Genomic DNA, 13,310 nt, shown 5'->3' on the forward strand with positions numbered 1-13,310 from the left:
CAAAAAAACAGCCCTCATATGGCAAGATTGATGGAAAAATAAAAAAGTTACGCTTCTCGGAAGAAGGAGAGCAAAAAACAAAAACGCAAAAACGGAAAGTGCCCGGGGGCTGAAGGGGTTAAACCCTGCTTCTGGAGCTTCAGTATAAAGCTATTATGTGGTACAGTATCAAATCCCTTTGCAAACTTTAAATAAATCACATCAGCTGTATTACCAATATCCCGATTTGCACTTACCTCCTCATAGAACCCCAACAGGTTGGTTAGACACGACTTATCTTTCATGAATCCATGCTGTCTCTCAGTTATTATATTATTTTCTGCAATATATTTTTACATCTCATCCCTTAAAATGCCCTAAAAAAACTGTGCACACTACTGATGTCAGGCTTAATGGATGGCAGTTGCCTGGATCTACCCTCTTACCTTTCTTAAATATTGGTACCACATCAGCAATCCTCCAATCCTGAGGAACCAACCCTGTTACAAGTGTTGTAGCTGTTCTGTTTTGTCACAAGTCAGCTTATGGGATCACCAGTGAGGTCTTCTCAATTAGGCCTCTTCAGACCTAATCAAGATCGAGCGCTCGGAGAGAAAAGACCAGCATCCATGTGGGCATGATCAATTTCTTCTGTTTATTTAATGAAAGTACAGTTTATTTATACCATTTACAGATCAATGTGATATTGCAAAAGAAAAAGAAAAAAACTTCTAGCTGAACTTTACTAGTTGCTCATATGACCTTTAAGTTTTAGCAAAACAAAAATGTAGAGTCATGCATATGAGATAAGAAGAAGATAAGAAGAACATTTAGAGACCATAATAATCCTTGAGCCTGTCTCTTATTCCGTAGGCTCCATGACTATGAACTACCATCAGATATACTTACTAATAACAATAAATCTTTAATGAAGAAATAGAGAAACTATTAACCCTTCTATATCAATTTCCCCCTTTTGTAAATGGTATAACCTTCACTACACGGTCAGTAGGCGTCCAAACAGGAGCTGCTGGCTCATGGGCCTAGTACCCATGAGGGGTCTTCCTACCACTTCACCCATCCACCCTCAGTGTGGACACCTACTCCCGGTCAGCAGAGGCCATTTGGGGTCTGTAGTAAACTACAGAGGGTTCAATGCTGGGACTCTTAGAACATACATTATTCATTAGTTTAGGTAATGCATATATCAATGTTTTTACAGCTATATAAAGCAGTAGACAGAACAACAATATTTGCATACAGGTTTGTATAATGCCAGAAACCCAACCTGCTATGCCTTTAAACCAATTGGCTGGATTCATAAAAGAAAATGTATTTCCCCACCAGGAGTCCTTGTTGGCATCGTGCTCTTTTAACCATTTATCCCTAAGTTCACTTGTTTTCTGTATATCTGCTCTAACCTGGAGGTTGCCTGCAGGGTCAATGTAATGGCAACAGGCAGGACCAATTATTTGACACATTCCGCCGTCTTTTGCTGTCACAAAGTCTAGCACTATAGTATGCTGGTTAGTGACTACAATTAATTGTTTTTGTATAGCATTGGTAGCATTTAGAATCTCAAGAACCCGAAAAATGTGATCATCCAGGTAGTCAGTGGACTCTACTAGCTTGTCCCACATTTGCATTAAGAAAGGGTGTATGAAAATAGCACTAAATACCTTATTTGCTTTTCCCATTTCTACTACATGAGGCCTACCATTTGGCCGGGGTTTATTATCTGCTGCTCGTTTATACAAGGTATGAATTGGGACAGCTGCTACATCTACTTCACTATGAGGGACTATGAAAGTGGCTGGTGTAAGTCTGGCAAGTGTGCAAACCCCTCTCATGTCAGGGCTCACCCACTTGTGAGCACGATTCCCACAAACCAAAAACACTCCCTCTGGGAAAATACAAAAGTGAGTTTGACTTTGTACACAATAAAGAAGATTCAGAAGCCCCTTCATGACTTTATGAGCACACCATGTATTGTTCATTTGTTTTCCGGTCATACCCGAGATACAGCTACCCCGCTCCCTCCTAAAAGTCCGTCTAATAAATGATGATGTACAGCCCTCAATACCCTTCTGATATACTGTCTCATTGTCCTTGGTTGAGTCATGTGTATGTATATAGAAACAGTTATTGTCTTTTCCACAATTTCCAACACCATTGTATTGAAGACTGAACCATAATCCATCATGGGGAATGGGGCCCGAATGAGGAATCTTAGTCTTTATTTTGGCAATTATGCCCTTGTCTGAATCGTATTCCATCCACCACGAGTATCCATCGGGTCGTGTGATATTTAGCTGGAACCAGGGTTTAGTGACCCATCCAACTATAGTCAATGTAGCAGATACATCACGAGGTACATCTTCTCCCAAAAATCTAGATTCAGTCCAGGTTTCATTGTGTATACAGTCTGGTACCAACACCTCCTGTGGTTCCAGAGGTAAGGCTAAATAAGGCATAGTCTTTGAAGAAATAGGACTGTGTGTGCAGATCCAACAGTCTTTTGGCTTTTCTCCTTCCATGTCCTCAGTAAGAGAAATATGGTGGCGAATGAGTTTATTATCCCAGTCCGTAGTTAAAAGTTCACTCAGTGTCTTTGTTTGGCGCAGCAACCCTGCTACACCTAGCAGGATAATTAGCAAAACTGTCATTCTGCCGGTGGAATGACCTTTTTACAGTGACTGGCGTGGATCCAGGTGGGTTTTCCCTCAAGTTTCACTGAGGTGGATGTGGTCAGCTGGACTTGGAATGGGCCATCAAAGCGTGGATCTAGGCTCCTTCTCACGTGTCTGCGCACGACCACCCAATCACCTGGATTCAGCTGATGCACATCTGCACTTGCATTGGGATCTGGAATGGATGAAAAGACATGTTTATGCACCACATTAAGTCTTTCCTGTAAGGCCTGGACATAGGCTGTCATAGTGCCGTGCTGCATCTGTAACACTTGTGGAAAGTAGAGACCTGTTTTTGGGGCACTACCAAAAAGGACTTCAAAAGGAGACAAGCCTGTCTTTCTATTTGGAGTGTGTCTGACTGAAAAGAGTGCCAGGGATAAGCACTCTACCCAATTCTTTCCTGTCTCTGCCATGGCCTTTTGAATTTTTTAGTTTAAGTGTCCCGTTTAATCTCTCTACTTTTCCACTGCTCTGTGGATGATAAGGGGTATGGAATGCCTGCTCTATTCCCAGGGCCTGCATAATGTCCCTCATTATTTCTCCAGTGAAGTGTGTACCCCTGTCACTTTCTATGGCTTCTGGGATGCCATACCGACAGACTAGTTCCTTCATCAGTTTTTCTGCAGTTGTTTTAGCATTTGCACATTTTACTGGATAGGCCTCAACCCATCCTGAGAAGAGATCTACACATACCAGGACGTATTCATACACTCCTACCTTGGGTAGTTGTATGTAGTCTATTTGCAGTCGTTGAAACGGATAGAGCGGTCTGGGTGTTGCTTTCTTAGGGACTTTTACTGTTTTACCTGGGTTGTGTTGTGCGCAGATAATGCAGGATTGTACGTGTTTGGAGGCTACGTAACTGAAGCCAGGAGCGATCCAGAAGGCATTCACCTGGTTACACATGTGACTTTTTGAGGCGTGAGTGGGGCCATGTGTTGCTTGTGCCATCATAGGGAACAGGGACCTTGGTAAACACAACCTGTCCTTACTTTCCCATACTCCATTCGAGTTCAGCCCAGCTCCCATTTTCCCCCAGTGTTCCTTCTCTGTTTGGGCAGCCTGATGCTGGAGGGATTTCAGGACATCCAGACTCACTGTGGCTGGGACTTGCTGGCTCCCTGCCACTATCCTCTGATCCCTAGGCCTCTTTGCCGCTGCTTTCGCAGCTGCATCCGCCCTTCTATTGCCCGCTACCTCCAGTGAGTCACCTTTTGTGTGTGCTTTCACCTTAATGATGCCAACCTGGACTGGTAACATTAGTGCCTCCATTAACCGTTTTACCAATTCTGCATTTTTAATAGGCTTACCAGCTGACGTAAGAAAAGCTCTACTTCTCCAGATAGGGCCAAAATCATGACAGATCCCAAATCCATACTTTGAGTCTGAATAAACATTAATTTTCCTACCTGACCCCGCTCTACACGCCTCAATGAGCGCTGTTAGCTCCGCCTCCTGCGCGGACATGTGCGGCGGGAGTGGTTCAGCTCGGATTACCTCATGTGAGGATACTACTGCATATCCAGTGTAGAATCTCCCATCCAGGTGGTATCTGGAGCCATCTACAAAAAACTCAAAATCTGCATTAGTAATAGGTGTATCATAGACATGTGGAAAACCTGCTGTCTCCTGACTCATCAGCTCTATGCAGTCATGCTCGTGCGTCATGTCAAAGTATTCATCCTCACTTGCTACCATTGTCACCAATTCCCCCTTTTCTGAATCTACTGGCAAAAGGGTGGCTGGATTCAGAACATTACACCTCTTGAGGGTGACATACTCAGGAATCAGAAGGGCACATTCAAGTCTGAGCTGTCTGGCCATAGACAGGTGTTTTGGTTGGACTTGCACAAGTATAGCATGAATGTCATGCGGGGAGTAAATTGTTAAGGGAAATGTCAATGTGATCTCGCAAGCTTTCCCTAGCAGTACTGCAGCAGCCGCTACAGCACGGACACACGTGAGTGACCCTCTGACAACTGGGTCCTAAGTGACCTACAGCACCACTATACTGAACAAAGCCGAACTTTGCCGATTTTTGAGAAAAGTGCTCGATCATCCAAACACAAATCCAATTTGGCAAGGTTTGTGACGAATTTGAAATTGGCGAACATTTTTCAAACAAATTCACTCATCTCTATTTAGGACTCCCTCCTCGTTCCACCAGTCATATGCTCCCATTGCTTAGTACTCTGGGGAGTTAATTTTGAAGAGGATTAAACTATTTGTATCAGTGCTGCAGATTTCACCTCTCAAATCTTTCGCTAATGTCATGTGCTGCCAATGGGGACACAGTTAAGCATTGTTTTCCTTACATACATACTCTACACATTACAGTATTGCATTATGTATATGATAAAGAAATAAGACAAGTGAATTAAAGTCTCCACACATACAATATATACATTTTTTGCTGCAGGTTCTTTTTCTACTACAATATTTTGATTCTGTCATGAAAATTACTAAGACCATATTTCTCATGGACTTTTCCAGCAGTGAAAGGGTTATGACTTACAAAAGACCTACTTCAGGCCTGACGACTAATGTTACCCACGTGCCACAGAAGGCATCTCTTCACTTTTTTCCAAATTACAAGCAGCAGAAAGATTGTCTGTCAGTAAAATTACAGATAACGAGGATGCTAATGGCTGAGTGGTTATTTTTTTTTTTATTTCTATCATCCTTCTCACACTCAGCCAGGAAGTCATTAGCATGATATTCTGACACTTTGTAGAACAGCTGTCCTGGGCTCTCTCCCTCAAGCAGACGTTTCTGTCAATGTCCTGCAGTGGAATACTGTATCCATGTCACTTATCGCATTACTGGTCAAACAAAGGATACTACAGCACCCTTTGAAAAATGAATAAAAGGATACATTTAATATACAAGGATATACACAGTGCTTTGGAAAAATATTAATACCCTGGAAGTTTTCCACATTTTTTTCATGATACACCCAAATACTTAAATGTATTTTATTGGGATTTTATGTGACATACCTACACTATGTAGCATGTATTTGTGAATTAGAAATGATACACGGCTTTCTAAATATTTTAAAAATATAAATCTGAAAATTGTGATGTGTGTTTGTATTCAGCCTCCTAAGTCAATACATTGTAGGACCACCTTTTGCTGTAGTTCCTGCTGCAAGTCTTTTTTTGGTATGTCTTTAACAGCTTTGCACATCTAGAGGCTGAAATTTTTCTTTTCAAAATAGCTCTAGATCAGCAAAATTTGATGAAACAATTTTCAAGTCTTGTCATAGAATCTCAATGGGATTGAGGTCTGGGCTTTGTCTGGGCCATTCACACAAATGAATATGCTTATTTCTAAACCATCACATTGTAGCTCTGGCTGTATGTTTAGAGCAGCTGTTTTGCTGGAAGAGGAACCCACACCCAAGTCTCAAGTCATTACAGCCCCTAACAGATTTTTTCCCAGGATTGCCCTATATTTAGCTCCAACCACCTTTTTAACAACTGCGACAAGCTTCACTGTGCCTGTTGAAGAAAAGCATCCCTACAGCATGATACTGCCACCACCATGTTTGACAGTGGGGATTGTGCTCTCAGGGTGTCGTGGAGTAATAGTTTTCCCACACACATTGCGTTTTGCAATTAGCCCAAAAAGTTCTATTTTGGTCTTATCTGAACAAAGCACCTTCTTCCACATACTAGCTGTGTACATGGCTTTTTGTTACCTGGAAACAAGATCTCTTTTGGCTTTCTTTAGAAAATGGCTGTCTTCTTGCCACTCTTCTATAAAAGCCAGATTTGTGGAGTATACAATTAATAGTTTTCCTATGGACAGATTTTTCTACCTGAGCTGTGGATCTCTGCAGCTCTTACAGAGTGACCATTGGGCCTCTTGGCTGATTCACTAATTAGTGCTCACCATGCTTGGGATGCCAGTTTAGATGGACGGCCATGTCTTGATAGGTTTGTTGGTATGCCATACTCTTCCCATTTTTGAATGAAGGATTGAACAGTGCTCCATGACATGTTCCAAGATTGGGCTATTTTTCTGTAACCTAACCCTGCTTTACTCTTCTCCACAACTTTATCCCTGATCTGTCTATTGTGTTCCTTGGTTTTCATGATGCTGTTTGATCCCTAATTTTACCAAGCAAACCTCTGAGGCCTTCACAGAACAGCTCTAGTCATACTGAAAATATATTACACACAGGTGGACTCAATTTATATGACTTCTGGAGGCAATTGGTCACTTAGGATTTTGCTTAGGGGTAGGAGACTACAGGGTCAGAATACAAATGCATTTAGAAAACAATGTAAAATTTCCTTTACACTATCCAGATACTTAGATACTTTCAACTGAGTGTTGACATCACATAACATCCCAATATAATACATTTAAAGGGGTTGTTCAGTCAAAATCCACAAGTCTGTAGTCACTCTATATGTGACTGCAGATTTATGAATCTTCACTTCTCATGCACTGTGCACTGTGAGGATTCCCCAGCTTCAGAGCCGGATTCACTCAATGCAAGTTGGAATATGGCCAGGAGTATGGATTTTGCATACTGACGGCCACAAGACCGCCATTCCAGGTGCTGAAACGGGTAAATCCTCACAGTGTACAGTGCGTGCAATGTGTGGGTTCATAAGTTTGCTGTCACATAAAGTGACTGCATACTTATTGATTTAGACCAGTCAACTCATTTAAGTTTGTGGGTGTAATGTGAAAACTGTGGAAAACCTCACATGGTATAAATACTTTTTCAAGGCACTGTATATTTAGTGTGTGAAAACAGTCTCCATTCCATGACGATACATGATGTGGGGCCAGAGAGTTCCTTCTTTTTATGTAACGCTGTCTTCAAATACCTGCTAATCCCCCAAGGCCCGTTTGCAAGAAGAGGCAAAGTATCCACAACAGTTTTCAGAGCCCAAGTCAGTGTGACTCAGCCACTAATTAGAAAATAAAAATTCTACATTCTTCCAAGGGGATTCTCTATCGACACTAAACTCTTCCTTTAGGCTGGTTTCACACTACGTTTATTTAACATCCGTCCATAACGTTTTTTTAGCGGAAAAGCGGATCCAGTGCAAATGCGTTTTCATTTCAATGCATTTGCAATGGACTCGCGTTAACATGCGTTCACCTGCGTTTGCCTGCGTTATAGTGAGGATCCAGCAAATTGCAGTTTGTTAACATGTTTCAAAAACGCTACTTGTAGCGTTTTTGAGCTGCGTCCAAATACTGCATGTCACCGGATCCTGACTAAACACCATGCAAACGCAGGTGAACGCTGGCGTGCTGATAGACAGGATCCTGCTTTTGTACTGAGCATGCCCAGAAAGTACTGAGCATGCCCAGAACCAGTCTCGCGCGATCTGTCTCTCTCTCCTCCTCCCTCCCTCACCCTCTCTCTCTATCTCTGTCTTTCCCCCTTCCTCCCCTTCCTCTCTCTCCCACCTGAGAGCTGCGGACACTCGTAACCAAGGTAAATATCGCGTAACCACTTATCTTAGTTAACCGATGTTTACGTTGGTTACGTGTGCAGGCAGCCCTGCTCCTAGCAGCTGCAGACACTCGTAACCAAGATAAATATCGGGTATCCAAGCCCGATGTTTACCTTGGTTACCAGCGTCTGCAGCTGTCAGAAGCCGGCTCCCAGTCTAGTTCCCCTCACTCCCGATCACATGACTCCAATGCCCGCCCCTAAACATCCAGTGACAGGATCCTGCAAAATAACACATGCGTTTGCATGCGTTTTTTGCTGTAAAAGCAGGATCCGCTTTTCCGCTAAAAAAACGTTATGGACGGATGTTAAATAAACGTAGTGTGAAACCAGCCTTACTTTGTAGGAGATATCACAGCACCTTTAGAATTCCAGGGTATCTCGTATTTGTTAGGAGACTAAATATATAAAAGAATATAGATAGATATACCACAGTATAGATACCGTATTTTTCCAAACATAAGACACTGTCTTATACTTTTTTTTGCCCCCCAAAAAAGTATTAGGGCTTATTTTTGGAGGAGGTATTATTTTTGGAGAAACATTGTTTGGGTGTAAGTTTACCCCCCCCCCAAAAAAAAAGCAGACACCCCTCTTCCCAGGAGACTCATACTTACCAGACCCGGACGTTTGCATGGCTCCCAGGTTCTCCTGTGATCTCCGATGGGTGCTGCACGCCGTCCTCCCCTGCTTCTGGCTGACTGACACTGACACACAGCAGATCACACACACACACACACTCATTACATCCAGCATTAGAGAATAATTCTGGCCGCAGGGAATGATGAGTGGAAGTGACGTGTCCGGCCCACAGGTCCTGTAAGCAAGCATTCTTGCGCTCAACTGCACTGCCTCCCAGGATTCTGCCAGCCAGAAGAAATCGGTGTCGCTGGATGTAGTGAGTATGTGTGTAATGTGATGTGTGTGTGATCCGATGTTTGTGTGATCTGATTTTTGTGTGTGCGATCTGATTGTGTGTGTGTGAGATTGGATGTTTGTGTGAGCAATCTTATTGTGTGTGTATGAGATCGGATGTGTGTGTATAAGATCAGATGTGTGTGTGTGTGTGAGATCGGATGTTTCTGTGTGAGATTGTGTGTGTTTGCGAACTGATGCATGCGGAGGTGCAATCACTGCAGGTCCTCTGCCCTCGCATCTGGTGAGTGTGATTATGGGGTGCCCGCTTTCTATAATGAAGTGTCCTGCAGTATCTGTAACTTTTTTAACCGCACGGACACTTCATTTTTGATCGGCGACTAGTGGCTTATTTTCGGCGGAGGGCTTATATTTAAGCCTTGCTTCGAAAATGCTGAAAATCCCTGCTAGGGTTTATTTTTGGGGGAGGGCTTATTTTTGGAAAAATACGGTAGTATATCCCTAAAAGTGAGTACACCCTCACATTTTTGTAAATATTTTATATCTTTTCATGGGACAACACTGAAGATTTGACAGTTTGACACAATGTAAAGTAGTCAGTGTACGCTTGCATAAGAGTATGTGCGTACATTGAGTATTTGTTTGCAGCAATTTCTGCACCATTTCTGTATCTCTTGGCAGGAAAAACAGCCCAACAGTCAGTCATTAATGCTAAAACTGCTGGCAACAGAAGTGAGTACAACCCTAAGTGAAAATGGAAAAATTGTACCCAATTAGCCATTTTTCCTCTCAGGTGTAATGTGCCTCATTAGTATTATAAGGTCTCAAGTGTGAATTTGGTATTATCACTCACACATTCTCTCATACTGGTCACTGGAAGTTCAACATGGCATCTCATGGCAAAGAATTCTCCAAGGACCTGAAAAAAAAACTTGCTATTCGACATAAAAATGGCCTGGACTATAAAAATATTACCAACTCCCTGAAACTGAGCTGAAGTGGCCAAAACCATACAGCTGTTTAACAAAACAGGTTCCACTCAGAACAGACCTTGCCATAGTTGACCAATGAAGTTGAGTACACATGCTTAGCATGATATCAAGAGGTTGCCATTTCAAAATAGACATATGAGTTCTGTCAGCACTACTGTAGAGGTTAAATGGGACGTGTCTGTCAGTGCTCAGACCATATACCGCACACTGCATCAATTTGGTCTGTATGGCTCTCATTCATAAAGATAATGCACAAGAAAACTTGTAAATAGTTTGCTGAACCAAGGAAATGACTGTACCAGGGATCATTCAACAAGTGAAAAATCAAAGTCCACCACCCGATATAATTAATTTAACACAAGATGAAGTACGCCTACGTCTGAGTAAATTAAACATTGACAAATCCCCAGGGCCAGATGGCATTCATCCACGAATATTGAGGGAATTGAGCTCCGTAATTGACAGACCGCTGTATCTCATCTTTTTAGACTCTCTTGTAACAGGGTTGGTGCCTCAGGATTGGAGGATTGCTGATGTGGTACCGATATTTAAGAAAGGTAAGAGGGTAGATCCAGGCAACTACCGTCCAGTAAGCCTGACATCAGTAGTATGCAAAGTTTTTGAGGGCATTTTAAGGGATGACATGCAAAAATATATTGCAGAAAATAATATGATAACTGACAAACAGCATGGATTCATGAAAGATAAGTCGTATCTAACCAACCTGTTGGGGTTCTATGAGGGGGTAAGTTCAAACCTGGATATTGGTAATGCAGCTGATGTGATTTATTTGGACTTTGCAAAGGCATTTGATACTGTACCACATAATAGCCTTATACTAAAGCTCCAGAAGCAAGGACTAGGGGACACAATATGCAACTGGGTAAGGAATTGGCTAAGAGATAGGAAACAAAGAGTAGTCATAAATGGTACATTCTCTAAATGGGCTATAGTCAGCAGTGGGGTGCCGCAGGGATCTGTGCTTGGACCGATTCTTTTTACTCTCTTTATTAATGACCTTGTGGATGGGATTGATAGTACAGTGTCAGTCTTTGCCGATGACACCAAACTATGTAGGATATTAAAAACTGACCTGGATAGTACAATATTACAAAAAGATCTGGATAAGATGTCAGAATGGGCAGATACTTGGCAAATGAGATTTAATGTTGATAAATGTAAAGTAATGCACCTAGGACGGAGTAATCCTATAGCTGCGTATACATTAAATGGAAGTAAACTCGGGACTACAGAACAGGAGAAGGACTTGGGTATTCTCATTACAAATAAGCTGAGCAGCAGCACTCAATGTCAAGCAGCAGCTGCTAAAGCAAACAAGATTTTAGGGTGTATAAAAAGAGAGATTAGATCCCGTGATCCCAACGTATTGTTACCCCTCTATAAATCACTTGTAAGACCACATCTGGAATACGGGATCCAGTTTTGGGCTCCACATTTTAAAAAGGACATTCAGAAGTTAGAGTCAGTTCAAAGGCGGGCAACTAGACTATTACAAGGAATGGAAGGCCTCCCATATGATGGCAGGTTGAAAAAGTTAGATATGTTTAGCTTAGAAAAAAGACGTCTCAGAGGAGATCTCATTTATATGTATAAATACATGTATGGTCAATATAAAGGACTGGCACATGACTTATTTCTTCCAAAAACAATACTAAGGACCAGGGGGCACTCACTGCGAGTGGAAGAAAAGCGATTCCGACACCTAAATAGGAAAGGGTTCTTTACAGTTAGAGCAGTCAGACTGTGGAATACACTACCACAAGAGGTTGTAATGGCAGATACTATAACAGCTTTTAAAAAAGGGCTGAATGATTTCCTCAGTACACACAACATTGCTGGTTATAAATGACTTAGTGACTAAATGTAGAACTGGTGGAGGAAGGTTGAACTAGATGGACCTAGGTCTTTTTTCAACCTAAGTAACTATGTAACTATGTAACTATGAACACAAGTAGACTTAGGCGGGCTTTGCACACTACGACATCGCAGGTGTGATCAAATCGAAAGTGACGCACATCTAGCGTCGCAGTCGATATCATAGTGTGTAAATCCATTTGATACGATTAACGAGCACAAAAGCGTCGTTATCGTATCATCGGTGTAGGGTCCGATATTTCCATGATTTGGAAATGACCGATGTTACGATGTTGCTCCTCGTTCCTGCGGCAGCACACATCGCTGTGTGTGAAGCCGCAGGAGCGAGGAACATCTACCTGCGTCCTGCGGCTCACGCCAGCTATGCAGAAGGAAGGAGGTGGGCGGGATGTTTACGTCCCGCTCATCTCCGCCCCTCCGCTTCTATTGGCCGCCTGCCGTGTGACGCCGCTATGACGCCGCACGACCCGCCCCCTTAATAAGGAGGCGGGTCGCCAGTCAGAGCGACGTCGCAGGGCAGGTGAGTGCATGTGAAGCTGGCGTAGCGATAATGTTCGCTACGCCAGCTATCACCATGATATCGCAGCTGCAACGGGGGCGGGGACTATCACGCACGGCATCGCCGCATCGGCTTGCGATGTCGTAGTGTGCAAAGGACCCCTAAGGCCATGGAATATTGACACTTTGGGCTCAATTTGGCTATTTTTTCTTAGGGATGTACTCACTTTTGTTTCCTTTAATGGTTGTATGTTGTGTTATTTGGAGGGTACACCAAATTTACACTTATATAAGCTGTACTGACTACTTTCATTTAGTCAAAGTCTCATGTCTTCAGTGCAGTCCCATGAAAAGTTATAATGAAAAAAGGATCTAAAATGGGAAGAGTGTACTCACGTTTGTGTTATTCTGTACAGTGCTACATACAGGTATGAAGGTAAAAAATGTTTGATGTTTTTAATGTTAGTTTAATTAATTAGCTGTAAGTCTGTAGAACATCTGTTTTCTGAATGATGAATGCAATAATTTACCTGGAAGAAGTCATTTAATAAGATGTACATTTTCATCCTGACAAGGTCTGTGTACCAAGTTTACCAGAGCGTCTTGCGTTATGGCATCTAAAATGAGGTTTGAGACAAATGTCAAGGATTATTACAGTCCCCAGGAAGACATTGCACATAGCCCTCTTCCCTGTAGTCCAGAGACTGACGAAGGAAGTGTGTAGCATTTTATCTAAGTATATAGTGTAGTGTAGCTAATTTGTCCTATTTCGGTCTTCACCAGTGCAACAAAGCTGTAATTGAAACGCCTATGCTGTTTGTATCCATGCCCGTCTACACAGAAAGCTGAATAGTGAGCTCTCCACCATTCAGGGTCCCGGAGCCTCCCCTA

At 42.5% G+C, this 13,310-nt stretch overlaps 1 protein-coding gene across 1 annotated transcript in view; it reads right to left on the bottom strand.

Moving 5' to 3' along the window:
• Positions 1 to 817: 817 nt before the first annotated feature.
• LOC142290194 (uncharacterized) overlaps positions 818 to 13,310 on the bottom strand; it is a 112,154-nt gene continuing 99,661 nt past the window's right edge. The window contains exon 3 of the mRNA XM_075334132.1: positions 818 to 2,844. Coding sequence (XP_075190247.1) covers positions 1,080 to 2,645 — 1,566 coding nt within the window. The 5' untranslated portion in view covers positions 2,646 to 2,844 and the 3' untranslated portion in view covers positions 818 to 1,079. The remainder of the gene's footprint in view (positions 2,845 to 13,310) is intronic.

This window comes from Anomaloglossus baeobatrachus, chromosome 2 (genome assembly GCF_048569485.1).
Source record: "Anomaloglossus baeobatrachus isolate aAnoBae1 chromosome 2, aAnoBae1.hap1, whole genome shotgun sequence".
Lineage (NCBI taxonomy): Eukaryota > Metazoa > Chordata > Amphibia > Anura > Aromobatidae > Anomaloglossus > Anomaloglossus baeobatrachus.